The 24,659-nt window shown below is 45.0% G+C and overlaps 3 protein-coding genes and 1 long non-coding RNA gene across 4 annotated transcripts in view; 2 read left to right on the top strand and 2 right to left on the bottom strand.

Moving 5' to 3' along the window:
• Nucleotides 1–24,659, bottom strand: part of LOC310754153 (glutamate receptor 3) — a 204,452-nt gene that overhangs the window by 12,567 nt on the left and 167,226 nt on the right. The gene's annotated exons all lie outside the window — the stretch shown is intronic.
• LOC310754180 lies at nucleotides 2,749–3,170 on the bottom strand. Its single transcript, XR_014543659.1, has 3 exons — nucleotides 3,071–3,170; nucleotides 2,882–3,028; nucleotides 2,749–2,839 (listed from the first exon to the last, which is right to left on the bottom strand). It is a non-coding gene; the product is annotated as an uncharacterized lncRNA (long non-coding RNA).
• LOC310754688 (uncharacterized protein) lies at nucleotides 3,573–10,525 on the top strand (the record flags this gene model as incomplete). The annotated part of the gene is made up of 1 exon (XM_083596766.1): nucleotides 3,573–10,525. One exon carries the CDS (start codon nucleotides 3,573–3,575, stop codon nucleotides 5,250–5,252), a length of 1,680 nt encoding a protein of 559 aa, XP_083452892.1. The 3' UTR covers nucleotides 5,253–10,525.
• On the top strand, nucleotides 11,381–21,828 carry LOC310754687 (uncharacterized protein; the record flags this gene model as incomplete). The annotated part of the gene is made up of 3 exons (XM_083596765.1): nucleotides 11,381–11,505; nucleotides 15,839–21,243; nucleotides 21,597–21,828. The coding sequence occupies 2 exons, from the start codon at nucleotides 11,381–11,383 to the stop codon at nucleotides 16,596–16,598; spliced, it is 885 nt and encodes a 294-aa protein (XP_083452891.1). The 3' UTR covers nucleotides 16,599–21,243; nucleotides 21,597–21,828.

The following is a 24,659-nucleotide window of genomic DNA, read 5'->3' as shown; positions in this document are numbered from 1 at the left end:
CTTGAAGGAGCTGGGTACGTTTAGCCTGGAAAAGAGGAGACCGAGAAGAGATATGATAAAGGTAAAGGGACCCCTGACCATTAGGTCCAGTCGTGACTGACTCTGAGGTTGCGGCGCTCGTCTCGCTTTACTGGCCGAGAGAGCCGGCGTACAACTTCCGGGTCATGTGGCCAGCATGACTAAGCCGCTTCTGGTGAACCAGAGCAGCACACGGAGGGCAGAACTGGAGGGTAGGATTCAAACCAATGGCTTCAAGTTACAAGAAAGAAGATCCCAACTAAACATTCAGAAAAAACGTTCTGACAGTAAGAGCTGTTCCACAGTGGAATGGTCTCCCTTGGGAGGTGGGTGGACTCTCCTTCCTTGGAGGTTTTTAAGCAGAGGTTGGATGGCCATCTGTCATGGATGCTTTAGTTGAGAGTCCTGTATTGCAGGGGTTGGACTAGATGACCCTTTGGGTCCCTTCTATGATTCTATGACTGGATGGTGGTGACTGTGAGGATTGAATTATTCTCATTCCATGGTCCTGATGAACACACACACTCCACCACCAACGCTGTCATTAGGCTGAGGATGGACAATTCTATTGGACAGGGGTATGAGAGGTGCAAACAGACCTCTTATTCTCCACAATGCTCCAACGTGCTGTCTGTACATGCAAAGGATGGGGAAATGGCACCACAGGATCTTTGGACAAATTCTAAACATTATACCAGCAAACTTGCGTTTTCAACATGTCTGCCAGTCAATGTGAATGCAGAGGCTGTACGTGTTTGCAGGAGAGAGTATCAGTAGGAGATGAGGGGGGTTCTTGAATCTTCCCACATTTGTCCATTTGCTCATACAAGGGCATTCAGCCTGACAGATTTCTATCACGCTGAGATCCATTTCTGTGTACATCTGAGGGGAAAACAATTTCAAAACATTCAAGGGAGCGTTTGTAGGGGAGAACTGGTGGGTGTGGAAAGTGTTAACCACTAGGTGTTGCATCCAAAGTTAGTCATACTCAAGAGTATACCCACGGAAGTTATTGGACAGGCTTAGCTTAGGTCTATTAAGTCCAACTCATCTGCCACAAGCAGAACTTAACATTGTGTACTCACCATACATTCAAAGCAACCCCCAAAAAGAATATTGAGAACTGTAGCTTACTCTCACAGGATTCTTTGGGAAGAATCTTTAAGGAACTACACTTCCCAGGATCCTTTGCAGGGCAGCTTTAAATTTAAATTTATTGAGTTCTTGCAGCCAACCCAAACTGGATGAGAAACTTCATTCCCAAACGCAACTAATTGTTGGTAACTCTGATTGGCTCTGCCCCGAGATCTTCTGCAAATTTTCTGTCTCCAAGGGATGCTGATAGGATACCAGGTCATGAGGGGTAGTTCGGGGGAGGGTCCGGCAGAGGTTTTAGTAGCAGCTTTTGCCTCTGCCGACAGAGGCGCCTTCACAGAGGAGTGAGAGAAGTCGGGAGAAAGTTTGAGGCCTGAGACAGGTGTTGTAGCTGCAGCTGAAGCGCCCGCGCCCCTCTCGGCACTGTCCCATCTCCTAGCCGCGACTGGTCTTCGCTGCTATCCGGGTGCCTCTGGAATAAGAGAAGCAGGCAAGTCACCCCTCCTGTTTCCTCTCGTTTTCCCGGTGCCGCTTGACAAGTCTCCCCATTTGCCTGTGGGTCCGACGCAGCCATGTCCCCCCCGTTCTTCGCTGCCGCCACCGTCAAACGCCTGCTGGCCTGGAAGAAGTTTACTTTCAACGAGCAGGAAGCCAAGGTGTACGAGAATGCTGTCAAGACCTTGGTGAGGAAGACCCACGCCAGTAAGCAGCTGGGGGAGCTGGAGAAGGCTATCAGCACTCAGAATCCTGGCACCAAGTGCATCACCATCACCAGACCTCTGTTTGAACAGATGTATGCGTCCTGCGGAAATAACTTCCCGCACACTCTCTACTGCCGGCTGTGGCGATGGCCAGAGGTGCAAAGCCACCATGATTTGCGTAGCATGGAGACGTGTGCAAATGCCTATAAAAAACTAAAGTCTAAAGTCTGTGTGAATCCGTATCACTTTGAGAAAGTGGAAAAGCCAGAGCACACCAGTGAGCCAGTATTCACATTGCTCCAGAGCTCCAGTGCTCCAGTGCACCCGCCAATACAGCCAGAAGCTCAAGCTTCATATCCTCCATTGGAGGATCACAGCTACCATGCTCCAGGAAACTCTAACCTCCAGGCAAGTACCTCTGTCCCTGGAAGCAGTACCTGTGTACCTGGAAGCAGTACCTCTGTCCCTGGAAGCAGCACCTCTGGCCCTGAAAGCAGCACCTCTGGCCCTGGAAGCAGCACCTCTGACCCTGGAAGCGGCACCTCTATCCCTGGAAGCGGCACCTTTGTCCCTGAAAGCAGCACCTCTGGCCCTGGAAGCAGCACCTCTGACCCTGGAAGCGGCACCTCTGACCCTGGAAGCGGCACCTCTATCCCTGAAAGCAGCACCTCTGGCCCTGGAAGCAACACCTCTGTCCCTGAAAGCAACACCTCTGGCCCTGGAAGCAACACCTCTGGCCCCAGAAGCAGCACCTCTGGCCCTGGAAGCAGCACCTCTGGCCCTGGAAGCAACACCTCTGTCCCTGAAAGCAACACCTCTGGCCCTGAAAGCAGCAACTTTTTCCCTGATATCAGCCTCATTTTCCCTGAATTCAGCACCTTTTTCCCTGGAAGCAACACCTCTGTCCCTGAAAGCAGCACCTCTGGCCCTGAAAGCATCACCTCTGGCCCTGAAAGCAACAACTTTTTCCCTGATATCAGCCTCATTTTCCCTGAATTCAGCACCTTTTCCCCTGGAAGCAGCACCTCTGGCCCTGAAAGCAGCACGTTTGTCCCTGAAGGCAGCACCTCTGGCCCTGGAAGCAGCACCTCTGGCCCTGAAAGCAGCACCTCTGGCCCTGAAAGCATCACCTCTGGCCCTGAAAGCAGCAACTTTTTCCCTGATATCAGCCTCATTTTCCCTGAATTCAGCACCTTTTCCCCTGGAAGCAGCACCTCTGGCCCTGAAAGCAGCACGTTTGTCCCTGAAGGCAGCACCTCTGGCCCTGGAAGCAGCACCTCTGGCCCTGAAAGCAGCACCTCTGGCCCTGAAAGCAGCACCTCTGGCCCTGAAAGCAGCAACTTTTTCCCTGATATCACCCTCATTTTCCCTGAATTCAGCACCTTTCCCCCTGAAAGCAGCACCTTTTTCCTTGAAAGCAGCACCTTTCCCCCTGAAAGCAGCACCCATGTCCCTGGAAGCAGCACCCATGTCCCTGGAAGCAGCACCCATGTCCCTGGAAGCAGCACCCATGTCCCTGGAAGCAGCACCTTTGTCCCTGGAAGAAGCACCCATGTCCCTGGAAGCAGCACCCATGTCCCTGGAAGCAGCACCCATGTCCCTGGAAGCAGCACCCATGTCCCTGGAAGCAGCACCTTTTTCCCTGAAAGCAGCACCTTTGTCCCTGGAAGAAGCACCCATGTCCCTGGAAGCAGCACCCATGTCCCTGAAAGCAGCACCTCTGTCCCTGGAAGAAGCACCCATGTCCCTGGAAGCAGCATGCCTGTCCTTGGAAGCAGCACCTTTGTCCCTGTCCCCGGAAGAAACACCTCTGTCCCTGGAAGCAGTACCTTTTACCCTGGAAGCAGCACCTTTGTCCCTGTCCCTGGAAGCAGCACCTTTGTCCCTGTCCCTGGAAGCAACACCTTTGTCCCTGTCCCTGGAAGCAACACCTTTGTCCCTGTCCCTGGAAGCAGCACCTTTGTCCCTGTCCCTGGAAGCAACACCTTTGTCCCTGTCCCTGGAAGCAGCACCTTTCTTCCTGTCCCTGGAAGCAGCACCTTTGTCCCTGTCCCTGGAAGCATCACCTTTGCCCCTGTCCCTGGAAGAAGCAGCACCTTTGTCCCTGTCCCTGGAAGCAGCACCTTTGTCCCTGTCCCTAGAAGCAGCACCTTTGTCCCTGTCCCTGGAAGCAGCACCTTTGTCCCTGTCCCTGGAAGAAGCAGCACCTTTGTCCCTGCTGGAAGCAGCACCTCTGTCTCTGGAAGAAGCAGCACCTCTGACCCTGGAAGCAGCACCTCTGTCTCTGGAAGGAGCAGCACCTCTGACCCTGGAAGCAGCACCTCTGTCTCTGGAAGGAGCAGCACCTCTGTCTCTGGAAGGAGCAGCACCTCTGTCTCTGGAAGGAGCAGCACCTCTGACCCTGGAAGCAGCACCTCTGTCTCTGGAAGGAGCAGCACCTCTGTCTCTGGAAGGAGCAGCACCTCTGTCTCTGGAAGGAGCAGCACCTCTGTCTCTGCAAGGAGCAGCACCTCTGGCCCTGGAAGCAGCACCTCTGGCCCTGGAAGCAGCACCTCAGGCCCTGGAAGCAGCACCTCTGGCCCTGGAAGCAGCACCTCTGGCCCTGGAAGTAGCACCTCTCACCCTGGAAGCAGCACCTCTGACCCTGGAAGCAGCACCTCTGACCCTAAAAAGAGAACCTCTGCCCCTAAAAAGAGCACCTCTAAAAGCAGCACCTTTGTAGAAACACCATCCACTGTGCTTCATTGTCGTCCTGAGAGTACAGCAGCCAGCACTAGTAGTAGTAGCCAGCAGGAAACACCTGGAGCTCTCGTGATCCCTGGACCCAGTAATGTGAACATCAAGCCCGTCCCGTACTCTGAACCAGCCTTTTGGTGTTCCATCACCTACTACGAGCTTGGCCAACGGGTTGGGGAGAGCTTCCATGCTTACCAGCGCTCCGTGATTGTAGATGGCGGTACCGACCCTATCAATGCTGAACGTTTCTGCTTAGGCCAGCAGACCAATATCCACCGCGATTCTGAGGTGGAGCAAGCCAGAATGTACATCAGGGAAGGAGTGAGACTCAGCTATGAAGACGGGGACGTGTCTCTGGAGTGCCTTAGCAAGACTCCTGTTTTTGTCCAGTCTCTCATGTGTAACCAGCGCTATGGAGTGCTTCCGTCCACTGTTATCAAGATTCCAAAAGAATGCAACTTGAAAATTTTCCGTAAGGACGTATTTAGTGAAAGTTTGTCCAAGGCTGCAACCCGGGGCTTTGAAGCAGTCTACCAGCTGATGAAGATGTGCATCATCCGAATGAGCTTCGTCAAGCCCTGGGGATTTGAACACAAGCGGCAGACGCTCGCGAGTGTTCCCTGCTGGATTGAGATCCATCTGAATGGCCCCTTGCAGTGGTTGGACAAGGTCTTGAACCAGCTTGGTTCTCCAACCACCTGATGTTCCAGCAAGTATTAAAGAAGTTAGAAGCAGAAGCCAAGACCAGGAAATGGAATTCGTTTCACTCCTGGCAGAGAGAAACCTAAGTTATAATCAGTATCATTAGGCTCATTTATATCTTGCTTTTTTGGTTGTTTTTTTCTGGACCGAAATAGAAGTAATAGATTTAAAACAGTAGATATATAAAAAAACTATTTGAAATGTAAATATATTTAATATGTCTAGCTCAGTACTAAGCACTTGGCCACAGGCAGATGTCCTTTGCATCTGCTGTGATGATACCAGCTTTCACTTATGCATCTGAGAAGCTCGCTGGACGGGCTGCCAAACAGGGGATACCTGGGAGCAAATGTAGTGGGAATCCCTTAATATTGCAGAATAATGGGACAAGGTGTTTAAGGAGAGTTCTCTAACAGCAGATAAAACTCTTGTCTCATCTCTGCATCTGGTGCCTTAAATACCTTTAAAACAAGGAACTCATCCCTCGCCTTTCGATGGCAGCAATAATGTACGTAACAAGGTTTTGAAAAATATTGAGTTAGTCAGTTTGGACCATTGGTCCTCAAGCGTCTGGCAAGAAAAAAAAAATACCCATAAACTGCAAGTCTCTAGGGGTTCTAGTAAAAAAGGTAGGCTTTTTGTAATAGCTAGACTTTTTGTTTGATTTCATATTATTTATGAATAAGGTTCTTCAAGCCTATGCTTAAGTATGGTTACATGAAAATACAATTGACAAAATTTAGCACTTATGCTATTTGATTTAATAATATTTTTCTTATTCTTATTATTTCTAATCAATGGTGCACACATAAGAAAGAAAATGGTGCACACATAAGAAAGAAAGTAAATTAATATTTTTGTTTGGTTATTTTTGAGTTCAAAAGTATTGCTAATGACTGCAGAATATTTTTAAGGCTGTGTAGTAAAAATGACAGGCTTTTTGCAATGCTGTCTGATTTCATTTTGTCTTTGAATATACAGTCTATGCTAAAGTATGGGTTACATGAAATTACAATCAACAAGATTTAACAGACTCATGCTATTTGATTTCCCCCTTACTCTTATTAGAGCTCTATTAATTTTTGATATATTCATTATATTTTACTCTTATATTTCTGTTCACATGGTGCAGACGTAAGAAAGCAAGCAAATTAAGATTAGCATCTTTACTTGAGCCACCTCTTGAGTTCAGCATATTGCTAATTACTGTAGGATTTTCTTTTTCAAATATGTGCAAGTACTTGTTAAGTACAGCAAAATATTGCTAAGATTTATGTTCCATGTCTGCACTGATCCTGCATGATGATTTTTTTCTCCCCCCCTTATTTTTCCTTCTGTTAGCTTTGAAAGTTCAATAAAGAAAAAGTTCAATAAAACAAAAAGTTCAATAAACAAACGGTCTCAGGCTCAATCTTTGGCATCTATAGCTAAAAGGATCAGATAGCAGATGATGGGGAAAACCTTCATTTGAGATCCTAAAAAGAGTAATAGAAACATAGATTTGTAGGGTTGGAAGGGACACCAAGGGTCATCTAGTCCAACCCCCTGCAGTGCAGGAATTTCAGCTAACGCATCCATGGCCATCCAAACCTCTGCTTAAAAACTTACAAGGAAGGAGAGTCATTGCCAGTCAGAGTGGACAAAACTGAGCTAGGTAAACAGAGTTCTAAGGCAAAGTGCTGGGGTGGGTCAAGATCAAAAGCAAATAAAAACATTGTTGGGTCAACTCTTGCCTTACTTTTCAGACTAAGAAATAAATTACTGACCAAATCTGGGCTAGAGAAACAATGGCCAGCTGGGGTCCCAGCTTGAGTTAGGAAATTAAAAGGAAGTTTGTATGGAAGATGCTTCTCCCTGGAGTTTTGTGGAACAGACAGACTTATTAAAATACATTTAAAATATCTAAAGTGCCAAGACAGACACATGAAGTACAAACTGTACATAGTGACACATCTGTGCCATTCCATTTGCCATAGCAGTGAGATTTAATTGGGGAGAGGCTGTATCTTGGTGTTAAGTGCTCCTGAATAACATGTTTCCAAACAGTGCATTTAGATATTCTTTCTCTCATTAAGGCGTTGAGGACTCTTGTACAATGGGCAAACATTTTCATCTCTGATGAAGTGCAGTTTCAAATCTACAGAAGTGTATGAAAATTAAAGCAATGATTCTCCCATTCATCTCTCAGGATGTTGATGCCTGCTGAAGCTAAACGAATGTTTTAAGATATTCCTTTGCAGAATATATGTCCCACCAAGCCAAATGCATTCAGCCAGCCCTGCCCTGTAAAGCCCTCCTTTATTCTGCAGTCCCAGAAAAGCAACAAAAAGAGAGAGGTCCTCAGTGGACTGTCAAGCATCACTGTTGAATTGCAGAAGATGGCATGGTTGGGTGGCTGTGCTCACCTCGCTTCTGGTTGGCTGTGTCACTGCTGCTTACCATGATGTAACAGACTGAGGTTGAATCCTGACAAGACAGAAGTACTGTTTTGGAGGGACAGGGGGCGGGCGGTTGTGGGGGATACCTTGGTCCTGAATGGGGTAACTGTGCCCTGAAGGACCAGGTGCGCATCTGGTACACCAGCTACATCTGGTACACAGGCTGAGACCCTACCTGCCTGCAGACTGTCTCGCCAGAGTGGTGCACGCTCTAGTTATCTCCCGCTTGGACAACCGCAATGCGTTCTACATGGGGCTACCTTTGAAGGTGACCCAGAAACTGCAATTAATTCAGAATGCGGCAGCTAGATTGATGACCTGGAGTGGCCGCCGGGACAACACTGGTCCTGAGAGATCTGCATTGGCTCCCAGTATGTTTCCAAGCACAATTCAAACTGTTGGTGCTGACCTTTAAAGCTCTAAATGGCCTCGGTCCTGTATACCTGAAGGAGCATCTCCACCCCCATCGTTCAGTCCGGACACTGAGATCCAGCACCGAGGGCCTTCTGGCGGTTCCCTCATTGCGAGGTTACAGGGAACCAGACAGAGGGCCTTCTCAGTAGTGGCGCCCGCCCTGTGGAACACCCTCCCATCAGACGTGAAGGAAATAAGCAGCTATCTTCTCTTTAAAAGACATCTGAAGGCAGCCCTGTTCAGGGAAGTTTTTAATATTTAATGCTGTACTGTTTTTAACACTTGATTGGGAGCCGCCCAGAGTGGCTGGGGAAACTCAGCCAGATGGGTGGGGTATAAATAATAAATTATTATTATTATTATGTAGAGAGGGAAGGGGTGAGATGGCGGTGAGGTTGGCAGCTTGCAAATGTGCTGGCAGAGCCAATCTGGAGCTCCCGCTGGTATGCTTGCACTGCACCAACCTCAGGCCTTCCTCCCTTTCAGCAGGGTTACACCAACTGGAGGTCAAGCAATTACTGCCGCCCCACATGTTGTCCACTACTGCTGTTTAAGTATGCTGGTTTGAAAGCAGCAGCAATTCGCATACATTTTGACAATGGAAACTGGTGTGCTTTGGGACTGGTAGGGCAAAAGGCAGGAAGGCTACAGCCAGTATTACGCAGAACCAGTTACTGCTGCTTCTGTTCCCATCCTCCTCCCTGCTGAGCTCTGCAAAGACAACACTGAGATTGAAGAGAATGAGGATGGCAGTCACTGCCAGCTCCTGGGCAGGTTTTAAGTAAGGAAGTCAGCAGGTGGAAGCTGGCTGAGGGCAGGCTGAGGATGGTGGTGCCTCATTCATCTCTATGGATCAGGCTTCGCTTCATTCTGGAGAGATTATCTGAACGTGTATCTCCACTCCTTGCTGAAAATGTGTAGGCTGATGTTAGATGGCACGAGCCGGCTTTGTGGATTTATAGAACAGATATTTCTTTATGCTGCAATTCATACTGACAATAGGCCCAATCCATGCAGATGCTGGCCAAGAGTAGCATATTCATGTCCTTTTCCTGAAGCCTGTTTTTCAGAGATGCAAGTTAAGTGCAGACATTCATCAGTATTCAGTCTCTTAAATAACACTCCTCTGACAGTCAGCTGAGTTGTAATCCCAATCTAAAAGCACACTTTTTTTTCCCTATCAGGAGTTGGGAGCAATTTGCAGTTGCCTCTTTCATAACCTATGAAAATTAGCTGAAGTGTTAAATCTCATTGATGAGTTAGGAACTGTAGCATCACAGCATCATATCACAGCATTCTCTTCCATTTTCCATTAATATATTATTTTGTTTCTGTAATTAGTTTCCTTCTGAGCAATTGAAAACACTTCTTATTTAGTTGCTTTCAAGTGTGCACATTTAGCCTTTGATCCCTGCTGTTCCCTTGATGGAATTTAATGCAGTTTTTCCGCCTTTTTCAGTGGAATTTACCCCCCGCCCCCTACATGAGATGGTGCATTCTGCTCAATTAAAATACATAATAAGGAAAACAGCAATGTGTGTGTACAATTTGATGAAGTCAGAAGTTATTTTGCAGATCTTTGCATTCACCTTTGTGAAAATATTACTATCTGTGTCCAGTGGCAGCATCTGGCTTGACAGGTGCTTCTTTAGATATTATATCTTTTTATAAATGTAGCCCACACATATTAAATTCTACGCTAACAATATCATAGGTGCTAATGCAACAATGCACAAGTTGTCTGATTTGGAAATTAACCCTGCTGCCAGGCATCTTCATGCTACTGGACATGATCCAGGCAAATACTTAGAACTTAGTTGTCTTAATTGGAGAATGAAATCAAAGGGACTGAGAAGTGCTTAACTATGGGTTGTACTCAGTGATTGCACAGCACATCAAATGAATTTTTCAATGGTGGTGGAGATATCAATACTGGCAGAGAAATCCAAATTTCTTTTGCTCTGGGCTGTGTCTTTGGGCAGCGGTGTTGTCCATCTAGCAGCAACGCTGACCTCTGACATCCTCCTGTCACCTGTGGAGTGATGCCAGCATTGTTCAAAAGGTGCAGAGATTCCCCTTCTGCCCGCAGATGTGCTGGCAGAGATTCACCAGGCAGCAGGCAGTAGAAAGCCTGAAAAGAGGATGTTCCAAGGGTAAGTTGGGGTTGAGCTAGTCTGGGATCCATTGGATCCCAAGCCAGTGCTGCTGCCATCATGTCTTGGCTTTGGACCTATGGCTGTGCCAGCTCCAGGTCAGAGCATCAATAAGTCTGTCCTTCACCTTCCACTCTGGCTGCCACTCTCTGTAAAAGACCCTCTGGGCTACGTGGGCGGTTATGACTGCTTCCTAAATTCATGAGATTTCTTGGAAAAAAATTATCATCAGCTGTCCCATTCTTTTAAATACACTTTCTGAAGGGGGGGGGGGAAGCACCTTTCTCCAGTGAGTTCCACAATCTGTCTCTAACTTTCCCCTCTTGAATGGTTTGCTTAGAGATGGTCTGGAGATACTTAATAAAGTTCTACAGCTGAAGCAGCTTTGGATTTGTATGCTGTCTTGGGAAGCCACATGAAAGCTGCTCTGAGATCCAGGGAGTAAGGTCTAAGTAAAGTAAAGTGAAAACACTTATGGGATTTAGTTTACTTACACTGTGATAAACATCCTAGTCAATCTCTTGAAGCCTTCCCCATGAGTTTCTGAGTCTTGGGTTGTCCAAGGACTTCTTCACACTTGACATCTTCTCCTACACAGAAGCTCAATCCATTCTGGGATAGATGAGCAGTGGTCCAAGATCTTCATGAAATACATGGGAGATTCTTGCAACAAAACCAGACCAATCTCGTGATAGAAATGCAAATAGGTTGAGCGCAGGAGCTTCACTCAACTTGTCTTCAGGGATCAGTGAATTAAAATGGTGGTTGTTTGCCTATTAAGCTAGGTGTTCCCTTTTCTCCTTGTAGCCCTATCAATATTCAGCTCTGTGTTCCAGGATGTGTATGAAGCCAGTTGGGAATATTGCTTAGATTGAGCCCAAGTACTTCCAGACACAACCCTTGCTTTCCTCTTCGGTATGCAGTTCCTTAAATTTTCAGCAGCAAGTTTTCCAGGAGGGGGAGGGGGAGAACAACTACAGGAAGAGTGAACCAGAAGGCACCATAATGTTGGTTCCAGGTTGCAAAATGCTCTCAATGGGTCCTTCTTCTTGCAATTGTCACTTGGTATTTTGTCCAATCTCTACCACTGATGAGAGATAGAAGTTAGAGGAGTAAGGAGTCAATGGAAGCTGCTGTTACTTTGGCTCACTCCAGTCGCTGGCTGATCCTCTTCCTCAGAGCAGGTGGAAATGGCAAGAGCAGCAGCAACAGGGCCCAGGCTGCTCTGGTGATCACCGCTGGCCCTTGGTAGGCCCAATGGTCCTTGACATCTTTCCTGGCACACACAGAAGTTTTCATGTTGATCCTCAGAATTTTGACATGTGAATATCTTGTGAATGCAGCAACTGTACTCCACCCCTTTCCATTTTTAAATTGCATGCAGTTTTGATGAATTAATTTCTGCCAGGGAACTGCAACCGATCCCAGGTCTCTCATGAGTTCACATAAGATCATCCCATTTTGTCCAGCATTCTGCTTTTACAGTGGCAACCAGATGCCTATAGGAAGCCCAAAAGCAGGACCTAAATTCAACAGCACTTACTTTACCTTGCTGATTCACCTGCTTAATGCATTCACCAATCTATTGGATTAATGCACCTATTTCTCAATACATGCTTGTTCCATCAATGCATTACCTTTATTTGTTTATTGACTAACGCTTCACTAATGTTTACAGGTATTTCTTAAAAATGTCACCTATGATAATCTCATAAAGAAGAAGAAAGGAATGTCAAAAATAAGGGGTAGCTCCATCTTGCATCCCTTCTTCAAAGTTGGAGGAAAATCACCTGTTCAAGTCTGATCTTTGTGCTTGAACTTCATGCCCGTCACTTGGACTCGATTTGCTAGCGAAATTGTTCTGTGTCTTCCATCACATGTCTTATTTCCCGGCCCTTTATTGTCTGCCTCTGTTTGGCTCTTGGAGAGAGATAATTGGGCAAATGATCGACATCAAGTCATTTGTTAAAAAAGAAGTGTGCTTGCTTTATCTGAGCAAATAATTATCTGGGAAAGTGCTTGAATCTTGCCTTTTCTTTTTCTTTTTACAAGACCTAGTACTCAGATATTGTCAGAATACTGTCAAATAGTTCAAGGTCTGTCAAGGTATGTTGGCAAATCACATTAATAACTTGTAAGGACTTCTCTTTCTTTCCCCCATGTCCGCTGGAAATTCTGAGATGTCAAGGTAGGTTTTCACTGGTCTGTTTAGATGCCACTGAGGCTACAGCAGAAATGACAAAGGCACATATGGGAGTGCACACAGGTCTCTCCTATGCACATACACAATTCTGTAGCACTGTCTAAACCACAATCAGTCCACCAAGCATTGTGCCTATGCAACCTGCATCAATAATAGCAGATGATCTATCAGAGTGCCATACACTTCTCTCTGATACAGCATTTATTTTTCCAATACTGGGTTGGAAAAATCAGTTAGTTGCATTGTTTTTAGGAACACAGGAAGTGGCCTTATACTGATTCAAACAATTGTCTGCACTGCATTGTCTACCCTGATTGGCAGTAGCTTTCTAGGGTTTCACATAGAGGTATCTCCCAGCCTTATCTGCAGGTGTTGAGGACTGACCGTGGGAGCTTCTACAATGGCACCTCGGGTTACAGATGCTTCAGGTTACAGATGCTTCAGGTTACAGACTCCGCTAACCCAGAAATAGTACCTCGGGTTAAGAACTTTGCTTCAGGATGAGAACAGAAATCGTGTGGCGGCAGCAGGAGGCCCCATTAGCTAAAGTGTTGCTTCAGGTTGAGAACAGTTTCAGGTTAAGAACGGACCTCCAGAATGAATTAAGTTCTTAACTGGAGGTACCACTTTATATGCAAAACAGATACTCTAGTGGTGAGCTGTGATTTTTTCCTAGCAGCTGCAGAGGCCAACCACTGCAGGCAACTGAAGCACAGTTTGGTCTCACTGTAGCAAACTACCACTTGGTGAAATTGTTGCCTGCATTCAGTCCCCAAACAAACTAAGCAAAAATTCTTCCTCTGAAAAATATTATCATAAAGGAAAATAAAATGTGCTTCATCTCACTGTATCATTAAACAATAAGATACATGGCATGCCATCCCAGGCATGTCTACTCAGAAGTGAGCCCCACTGAGTTTAATGGGACTTATTAATATAAGTTTGCTAAGGACTGAAGCTTCTAAGCACATTCTTATTTCAAATTAAAAAGTAATGCAAATCAAACACCTATTGTAGCAGGGATAATTATCCTAACATGAATGCCAAACCACGGTGAACAGAACAGAACAAAGCTGAAAATCAGAACCCTGGTATCTAGAGAAGTGAAGTATGGCATTTGGCATGCAATGCTACTTACCGTATTTCTTCACTATTCTAAGAGAATGTTTACATGTTAACTTTTCATCCACAGGAGTAAGGTAATCTGTGATTCAAGAGTTCACAGATATCACTGACTTCTCTAGGGCCTTTGGTTAAGACTGTGAATCAAGAGAGAATGCAATCTTCTACTAAAGCCTCAATAGCCATGTACAATGAGCATTGGTACTCACCTGTGAATACTGACAATCCCAGATGAATTTTGGGAATGTCCAATAATAGATATATCCCCACCCCTCAAAACACACACATTCTGGGGGCATTCACCACAATAATGATTTAGCTGAGCTTCAACATTCACTTTGCATCTCTTGAGTTTTAGGATATTTACACAATTTGCTTGAGATTGTCAATATACAAACTGTATATTGGAATTCATTCTTGAGGAAGCATCAGTTCAATATACATAGGGACACAGGAAGAGCCAGCTGGAGTGGACCAATGGGTAAATGGATTTAAAAGAAACACAGGTGGGGGAAATGACCCTACTGTGAGTGTCTACTATAGACTTCCAAGCCAGACTGAAGACTTGGATGATGCCTTCCTAGAGCAGGTTACCAAGCATTCCAAAGGGAGAGATCTAATAGCCATGGAGGACTTCAGCTACCCTATATCTTCAGGAATTCGAACTCACTCTGTCAATAATGTAAGCTCCAGAAAATTCCAGAATTGCCTCACTGGCAATTTCCCAAAAGGTGGAAGAAGCAACAAGGGGATCATCTGTTGGTGCATTGCCAAAATAAACTTGAAATGAGCCTTGAAGCGCATCCCTGAGGCACCCTTAAAACATCTGCCTAGGAACAAGAATTCTCCCCAGCAACAGGTGTCTTAGGGCATTCTGGAGAAATGTAGTTAAGTGTGAGGCAGTCAGTGTTGGTCAGTGTGGCCGCCAGAATATGTGAAAGTCTGTGAGCCTGTCTCTCTGGCTGAATGGCTGAAGGGAGCAGAGTATATAGTTCTGTTTCTTATTTTATATTTAGACCGGTAGTATTATGCAACTTGTAATGTAAATAATAAAGACTTTAGAGAAGAACTGGATGGGTGATGTGGTTATTCCTGTCACAGACATTCACCAAGAGAGGGCTGGAATGCTGCTGCTGTGAAGATGCAGGAAGACTTTCTGAGGAGCTTTGCTGAGACAGAGAAAAGGAACCCCTAAATGTTGGTGCTCATGCACTAACATCATCTATCTTGGGCCTGGTCCTCACCAACAGGGAAGAACTGATTGACGAAGGGAACCTTGGGAGGAAGTATTCATGTCCTTTTGGGTTTCATGATACAGAGACAAGGGAAAGGCGGGAAGCTGAGTGTAGCTGGACATGCATTCTGGACTTTAAGAAGGCTGATTTCAATAAGCCGAAGGAACTACTGGGTTGAGATCCCATGGTCAGAAATACTCAAAAGAAGTGAGTCCAAGATAGATGATAGTTTCTTAAAGGTGGAAAATTGAAGGCACAAATGCAGACAATTGCAACAGGAGAGAGAAGTGGGAAGCATTTAAAGAGACTGGTGTGGCTGCATAAGGAGCTTACAAATGAGCTAAGATCTAAGAATGACATGTATAAGAAAGGGAAGAAAAGGGAAAGATTATCACTGGTCAACAACAAATTTGTTGTCTGCGTTTTTTCAGATGATTTAGGACGAATCTGATGCACTGAATCCAAAAATCACATTGGATTTGCTCAATCAGGTCAAGTTTTTGAGCTATGGCCACATGTCATTTTTTATGTTTTTGTTCACATGTACGCTTGTGTGGAGCATCTTAGAAGCAGTTGGTGGGGGTAAAATGCCATGTTGAATAATTGTTTTGATTGGAAATGATTATTTTAATGACAAGAAGTATTCAGGTCCGATAGTTCTGGGTGTTTATGTCGAAAAGGGATCAGTTTGAAGTCATAAAACCTCGAAATCTTCCATAAATTGGTGCGGCTGGGATCAACAGAAAGAACCGGAGCAGCCTCAAGTATCCTGATCTTCGATCAGCACGTCGTCCTGTTGCTCATTGTGATGAAATTCCAGTGCCTATCTTCGGAGAACTTCCTGACATTAGTGACAAAGATGCGTCCAGTGTTGAAGGACATGAGGAAGAAGTGGTTCTTGAAGATGATGCTCCACATCCATTTTCCCAAAAGAAGTTGAATGATCTAGTTCGCGACCTCAGCTTGTCAAAGGACTCTGTTGGCACCCAGATTGAAGGAAAAAAACCTCCTCTCTTGACAGTGCTCGCACCAGCTTCTTCCACAACAGGCATCAAGAGTACCTCCGTTTTTTCTCGGAAGAGAAGGACTTGGTGTACTGTGCAGATATTGCGCAGCTTCTGCTCAAGCTTGGAGTGCCACAGTATGAACCCAAAGATTGGAGACTGTTCATTGATAGCAGCAAGCGATCATTGAAATGTGTTCTGCTACACAACGGCAACCAGTTTGCCTCTATACCCCTGGCTCACTCGAGTACACTGAAGGAGAACTATGAAGCGGTGAAGTATGTGCTGGAGAAAATTGGTTATGATCAGCATAAGCGGTTTATTTGTGTTGACCTGAAGATGGTGAACTTTTTGTTGGGACAACAGTCTGGCTTCACCAAGTACCCATGTTTTCTGTGCATGTGGGATAGTAGGGACCGTGCTCAGCATTACACGAAGAAGGACTGGCCTGTGCGGGAGGAATTGGTGCCTTGCAGAAAAAGGAACGTCATCAACGACCCTCTGGTGGACAGAGACAGAATACTCTTCCCACCGCTGCACATCAAGCTCAGCTTAATCAAGCAGTTCACCAAGGCTCTGGACAAGGATGATGACTGCTTCACTTACTTGTGCCAGGCTTCTCCAGGATTGACCATGGAGAAGTTGAAAGCTGGCATCTTTGATGGTCCTCAGATCCGTCAGCTCATCAGAGATCCAGAGTTACTCAATGAACGAAGTGGAACTGGAAGCGTGGAAGGCATTTGTTCTGGTAGTGAAGAACTTTCTTGGCAACAATAAGGCCAGAAACTACGCAGAACTTGTCAACAACATGCTGACTGCTTTCAGAAACCAGGGCTGCAAAATGAGCGTCAAGATGCACTACCTGTTTTCACATATGGACCGGTTTCCTGAGAACCTGGGTTCAATGAGTGACAAGCAGGGGGAGAGATTCCATCAGGACATGAAAGAGATGGAGACCAGGTATCAGGGTCGCTGGGACACAGTCATGATGGCTGACTACTGTTGGACTCTGAAGAGAGACCTCCCTGCCGCTGAGCATTCCAGGAGTTCCAAGAAACAGAAGTTCAAGCCCTGAAGTTTGAAAAATGGTGAAGCAACATGCAATTTACGTGTACTTACCTTTATCAATGCCCACCATTCAGTTTACAGTAAACCTGACCTGATGGAGAGAAATGGATGCCATTTCCTGATTCAGCAGTGCAAAAATACCCTAAATCAGTTGTAGAAATCTAGACAACATTCAAAAAGTAAAAAATTGTTACCCAGTGTTATACACAAATGAAGGAAGAGTATACATGAAGAGCCAACAGTTGCAGGGAGAAGGTCATGTGAGCAAAAGCACAGAATCAGCTCACACCTGCAAGAAGGGTAAAAATAATTAAAAAAGGGTTCTTTTTCAATGTTTGAAGCAAGAGGAAGAACAAGCAAGTAGTGGGTCCTCTGCAAGGAGAAGACAGAGAAATATTGTTGGGTGACAGAAAGAAGGTGGAACTGCTCAACACCCATTCTGCCTCTGACCCAAAAGGAAAGCTGTGTCCAACTTAGTGATAACAGAATAAACAAAGGAAGGAGGGAGCAGAAACCCAAGATAGGAAAAGAGGTGGTAAGAGAACACCTAGTTACTTTAAATGAATTCAGATCTACAGGGCCTGGTGAGCAGCACCTAAGGTTACTAAGGGTGCCTGCAGCTTTAATCTCAGGGCCTTTGTCTATAATATTTGAGAATTCCTGGAGAACAGGTGAGGTCCCTGCAGACTGGAGGTCAAATGTTGCCTGATAGGTCTTATTCTTCATGAATTTATCTAATCCTCTTTTTAAGCCTTCCATGTTGCCTGAGACTATAAATATCTACTACCTGATCTTTTTACTAGAGACAGCAAGAACTGAACCTAGGACCCCCTGCTCTACAAATATCTGGTCCATGTGCTTTATGGTCCACCAATCCTCATTTTGCCCAGAAAGTCATTTTGGACAAATGTCCACCTGTCTTACACCTGATAACATAGCAGGTGTGGTCAGCAGTAGACATCATGGGGCCAAAATGGGGTTTGCAAGCTCCCAAATGTAGCTAATCATTGGGGTTTGCACCCACACAGCTTAATTCCAAGCCACGTGGGTGAAAATGGTCATCTGATGTCATTGGGATTGTCAGGTGACTGAGAGTTGGGCAGCCCTGCCAAACTTAGTCAGCAGGGGGTGGGGAAGAGAAGGACTGGTCTGGTGACCAAATCCAGTTCCCCATCATTGCATTAAATTATTCACCTCCAAAGGAAGGACAGGAGTCTGGCTTGGCCTAAGGCCCAGCAACCTTTTCACACTGACTTGAACCAACTGCATGCAGGCTGCCGACATGTGCACATTCTGCTGTTTCACAGAGGTGTTCAGTAGAATCTCTGAGATCCTTCCACATTAGATTCCCTGAGCGTCAAATTTAACCAGACTGTCACTTTATTATTATCAATACATCACAACCATGAGAAGCACAGAGTGGGAGGAAATGTGTGGGTTAATAAATACTTATTTAAGTTCATAATAAGAACTTGGTATGAAAGATTAGTGTAGGTAGGTGCAAAATTACGAAGTGCCAAACCAGAGATGTAAAGGCGGAGGAAGCCTTGGAGCAGAGAAGGTAGGGGGCTTCCCATGAGGAAAAGTCAGAAAAACAGACCTGTCATTAAGCATGCATTTGCCCCTATTTTAAGCCCATTATGTGGAAACAGGTCCTGCTGATTTAACAGAATATCATGGTAGTTATCCAGCAAGGGCTCTGACATGAATGCAGGAAGGTGTTTGTGTATGCTGGGATGTTTCATGTATTTATGCAATTCAATAGTTCTTTGTTATCATGAGATCATTTGTTTCTATGCTTTAGAGGAGGGTTTTAAATATGGGTAATGGTGTCTACGTGACAGCAGGAAGAGGACCGAACTGGAAAAGCCAAGGCTATAAAATACCAGGGATTTGCATGGACCTCTTCTGTATAGGACCAATAGGGTTGCCTATAACTTTTCAGTTAAAATGAAATAACCTAAGTGAGTCATGCATGCCCATTATTTTCAGTGGACCTACTCTGGATAGGAGCAACACTGGGAAACTACCCAATATGTCTAGGTTTGGGAATGAGAATGTGGAACGCTGTTTTTAGCTCCTGTGCTCCTTACTTCAAACTTTTTGATTGCTTCTCTCTTTTCTGTGGCGTTATCATTTCCCACATTTGTTGCACAGTGCCTCAAGTTGGGTTTTGTTTTGTTTGTTTGTTTTTTTGAACAGGACAGCAGGATAGAAATATTTGCAATAAATAAATAGATCACATTAAGCACAGGAAGCTGTCTTACACAGAGTCATTCCACTGGCCCAAAAAAGCTCATGTTTTGGTGGCAGCTTTCCAGGGTTTCAGGCAGGAATTATTCCCATCCCTGTCAGGAATTAAACCAAGCACCTTTTGTATGCAACGTGGACAGGATACTTTTTCATAAGGTATGCAGTGCTGATGTTCTTATTTTTTGAATCATCATCCTCAGGTGGTGGAAAATCTTGGGCCATTCCTAGAAACTGTCCTTGTTTCTCAATTTGACCCTTTTACATGGTTTTGTATGTTTTGTGGTATTTTATGAATTGTGACTTGCCATTATTTTCATTGATTATAATTTATTAAATCTTTATTGAAACTGTTTAATTACTATTTGCTGACATTTAACTTTACTGTTTACTTTTATATTCTAATGGATTATTGAATATTGCTTTAATTTATATGTTGTTTATTTTAAAGTTATATTTTTATTATGACTTTTTTGTATTGGATCAGATTGTTATTAGGTATATGATCTTTATTGTCTATTTTGTTGTTTCTTCAGCTTGTAAACCGCCTTGTGTGCAGTAATATAGAAAAGCGCTACGCAAATGAAAGTCAAATAATTTAAAAGAAGAAATTTAAGTTGTTCTGGAATTACCATGAAAATCCTGGGGCAACTGGTTTAAGAATGAATCCGGTAAGTGTGAATTATGATAGGAACATAGGAAGCTGTTTTATGAAAAGTCAGACTATTGACACACCTAGTTCAGTTTTGTCTACACTATTAGTGGCTCTCCTGGGTTTCAGAAAAAAATTCCTAACAGCCTGACATGGAGACACTAGGGATTGAACCCAGGACATTCTGCATGCAAAGCATGGATTCTATCACTGAGCTACAGCCCTCCCCTATATAGCTTAGGCACTGAGGATATTAATGGGCAACTCCAGAGGATGGTAGTACCATTCAACATTTGCTGGGCTGCCAAGACCAGTCAGGAACCCACCACTTCAAAAGGACTAGTCACCTGGGAAGGTTGAAAGGAGAGCAAGAGAATTCTTGATCTGCTTGCCCTGTGTCTTGTAAAATCCTGAAGCCAACTCTGGAGCATTTCCTTGAAGGATGTGCAATTTTGGAGATGGGGGGGGGGGAATATTGCTTGAACAATTGCGGCTGAACTGTCTTATTTACAGTAGGGAATAAATGCTTTTAAAGTGTTGTACACAAAGACATTACTGTCTGCAATATTAAATGTTTATAAACTGTCACTTTAGAAAAAGAAGCTATTTTGAGCAGAAGCTATGGGCAGTGCCAAAAGATGTCTCCAAAACATTTGCCCAAGAGGGACAAAACAAAGAAAAAGGAAAATAAGAAAATTGGGGGAGGCCTATTTCTGTTTCTTTTTATATCAAAAAGCAACAACATGCCAGCCTTTAAGCAGTTTTAAAGGGCACCGTTAATTCTTTGATGAAAATGTGTATACATCTGGCACCAACAACTGGCTTGACCCATATTATATTCCCAGGTGACTTGGCCTGGATGATGGAGGTTTAGAGCTGATGACTGCTGGTTCTTAGGAGCAGCTTCTGTGCTCAAAAACAAACAAACAATAATGCAAGCAAGCAAGCAAGCAAGCAAGCAAGCAAGCAAGCGAGCGAGCAAACAAACAAACAAACAAACAAGGGAGCAATTTGCTGGTTCAGAACAGGGAAATATAGGTTCTTATTTCCATTTCCATTTTATACAAAGGGTAAACAAGCACCAGCTTAATGCTGAGAGCATTTGGCCAGCACAGATGGTCAAATACAAAGAGCTCCTCCGAAGCACCCAAACACTTGGGCATTTCCACTGTTTTGTTTGTTTGTTTACTTCCCCTGCTTAACAGAAGTTCCTGCATAATTAATTCACTTAATTTATTGCCACAAGAAGTGGCGATGGTCTCAGAAGCTTAAATGGCTCTAGAAAAGGGCATGGCACATTCAGGGAGGGTAAGGACCTATAAGGAGGAGGGAGGGAAGCTGTGACCCTCCAGATGTTGCTGTACTACCACTCATATCACCCCTGCCCATTGACCCTGCTGGTTGGGTCTGATGGGAGTTAGAGTCCAGCAACATCTAGAGAGGCACAGATAGGTAAAGGTAAAGGGACCCCTGACCATTAGGTCCAGTCGTGACTGACTCTGGGGTTGCGGCGCTCATCTCGCTTTATTGGGCGAGGGAGCCGGCGTACAGCTTTCGGGTCATGTGGCCAGCATGACTAAGCCACTTCTGGCAAACCAGAGAAGCACACGGAAACGCCGTTTACCTTCCCGCCGGAGTGGTACCTATTTATCTACTTGCACTTTGATGTGCTTTCAAACTGCTAGGTTGGCAGGAGCAGGGACCGAGCAATGGGAGCTCACACTGCCGACCTTCTGATTAGCAAGTCCTAGGCTCTGTGGTTTAACCCACAGCGCCACCCACATCCCTTAGAGAGGCACAGATAGGGACTGGCAAATCTGTCAACTGCAGTTTCCTCTGTTTCTCATTCTTCCAATCATGAGCTCAGTTTTCCGCATTTCCTCATCAATTTGCAATTCTTTTTTAAAAGCCCTCATAAAAATTCCTCAGCATTTTAGCACAATATAATGTTTGTATGAGGGACGCAGGTGGTGCTGTGGGTTAAACCACAGAGCCTAGGACTTGCCGATCAGAAGGTCGGTGGTTTGAATCCCCATGACGGGGTGAGCTCCCATTGCTCGGTCCCAGCTCCTGCTCACCTAGCAGTTCAAAAGCACGTCAAAGTGCAAGTAGATAAATAGGTACCGCTCCGGCGGGGAGGTAAACGCCGTTTCCGTGCGCTGCTCTGGTTCTCCAGAAGCGGCTTAGTCATGCTGGCCACATGACCCGGAAGCTGTACACCGGCTCCCTCGGCCAATAAAGCGAGCTGAGCGCCGCAACCCCAGAGTCGGTCACGACTGGACCTAATGGTCAGGGGTCCCTTTACCTTTACCTAATGTTTGTATGCAACTTTGCCTAACACATATTTGCAATGCAATTTCCCCTAATATAATGTATTTTTATATGTCATTTTCACAAGTTATTGTTGTTGTCGTTTAGTTGTGTCTGACTCTTCATGACCCCATGGACCAAAGCACGCCAAGTACATGCATCTTCACAAGTACGTGCACTTTAATCCAAAATTTGCCCCACTACTGTATATGAATTTTTGTACATTCAGGTAACTCTCAGTTCCTGCTTGCTTAACATGTGCAATTTTAATTTTACGTGTTTGAAAGCTGGCTGGCTGAAATCACACAAATTAGATGCATGGAAGGTGGAGAGCTAAAAAGCTCTTTTTGCACAGGGCCTTCCTGGCATGAAAATAACTTTTAAGCTCTGAAACTAGTTTACGAGGCTCTGGGAAGCTCTTGCATGGATTCTGGATGGGAGAGATCTCATAGGAACTTGGACAGCCCTGCAATATATTGAGAGCCTTGTGCATACTCAGAGCCCGCTAACCAAGTCTGAGAGCTTAAAAACCCTATACATTGCTTGGAGGGAGTAGGTAAGACCTGTCTGGTTCCCTGGCTCTGGGTAAGGCTTTTCATGAGGGGACAGTTTCAAGGGGGTGGCTTGTACTTTTGCATATAATTGCCATTCCTGGAATGTGACCCCTGCAAAAGATGTGAGCTGTATTGTATTACTTGGCTGGACAACCACACTACAAAACTAAGAGAAGTGCAAATTTCAAAGAAGGGCTGTGTTTTGGTTTGCACATTGCATTGGAAAATGTGAATTATATGGGTTCGCTTTGTACTGTGAACTGAACTGACTGAATCGAATCTCACCCAAATCCCTAACAACAAGTTCCCCAAACCTGACATAGAAAGAACGGATGGCAACCATGGATGGACTTTTCCAAAATAATGCCCTGATTGTGGAACATTTTCCCTAACATTATGGGGTGGTGGTGGTGTGTGTGTTTAGGACACAGAGACTAACACTTTCTTTTCTGTCCAGGCATAGTGTCTAGATTTTGTTTTCCTTGCTGTGGATGTTTTTGCTGTGGATACAGTTTTGCTTGCTATATGGACCCTTGTTTTGTATGTTGGTTACGTCACATTCTTAGGTTTGACAGGTAAAGGTAAAGGGACCCCTGACCATTAGGTCCAGTGGTGGCCAACACTGGGGTTGCGGCGCTCAGCTCGCTTTATTGGCCGAGGGAGCCGGTGTACAGCTTCCGGGTCATGTGGCCAGCATGTCTAAGCCGCTTCTGGCGAACTAGAGCATTGCACAGAAACGCCGTTTACCTTCCCGCCAGAGCGGTATCTATTTATCTACTTGCACTTTGACGTGCTTTCGAACTGCCAGGTTGGCAGGAGCTGGGACCGAGCAACGGGAGCTCACCCCGTCACGGGGATTCGAACCGCTGACCTTCTGATTGGCAAGTCCTAGGCTCTGTGGTTTAACCCACAGTGCCACCCACATCCCAGGTTTGATAAGCCAATGCTTATTTTATCTTTGCAAGCAAGGGTGAGGTACAAAGCTTTCACATTGTGTGAGTGCCTTTGAGTCACGCAGAGCTTTGCTGGAAGCCAAATAGAATGTTTTGGTGGCTGGATTTGGATCCTGGACTTTCAGCTGCATCTCCATGTTATAACTGAAGTCTATATTTGGTTTTTTTAAGCATAAGAAAAGATCTGCAGCTTGATCAGTCCAGCATCCTGTTCTCACAGTGACCAAACCAGATGACAAGTAGGGCCAGCATTCTCCTCTGCTAGGCATGAATGAACAGAATCTGACTTATTAGGAAAAAGCAGTCCTGCTAGGTCAAGATCCTGTCCAATGCAGCACCCTGGCTCTGAGAGTGACCAGTTGGATGCATCTAGGATGCCCACAAGCTGGAAAAGAAAGCAATAGCTTGCTCCCACCATTGTTCCTCAGTGACTGGTATTCAGAGGCATAGTGCCTTTCATTATGGAGGCACTATATGGTCATCGTGAATACTATCCACTGAGAGCCAATATAGTGTAGTGGTTAGAGCAACAGACTAGGCCCTAGGAGACCAGAGTTCAAACCCCCACTCAGTCTAACTCCCCCTCTTTTTTTAATGGAACCCCTTATATGGGATTTGTATATAAATTTTCCCTTGGCTCTTTTTGCTGACCCATGTAGGACCAGCATGGATAATTGGCCCCGTGAATATTTGACGTTTTCTCCCCTCATGGCTTTGATCTATAGGCTACCACTAAAACGAGTCTGCATTTTAAGCTGCATTTTAAACTGTATTCTAACTTACATTTTAATCAACTGGTTTTTGTTGCTGTTGTTTTTTAAAAATGTTTTTACTATATTTCTATTCAGTGTTAGCCGCCCTGAGCCCAGTCTTGGCCGGGGAGGTTGGGGTATAAATAAATTATTATTATTATTATTATTATTATTATTATTATTATTATTATTATTATAACTTACCTCACATTTGTGAGGTAACTTACCTCAGTCTAACTTACTTCACATGTCAGTCTAACTTACCTCACATGTTTGTTCTGTAAGGATAAAATGAGGGA

This window comes from Podarcis filfolensis (genome assembly GCF_964270895.1).
Source record: "Podarcis filfolensis genome assembly, chromosome: Z".
Lineage (NCBI taxonomy): Eukaryota > Metazoa > Chordata > Lepidosauria > Squamata > Lacertidae > Podarcis > Podarcis filfolensis.
The sequence above is the reverse complement of the archived record's forward strand: the minus strand, read 5'-3'. Positions and strand labels throughout refer to the sequence as shown.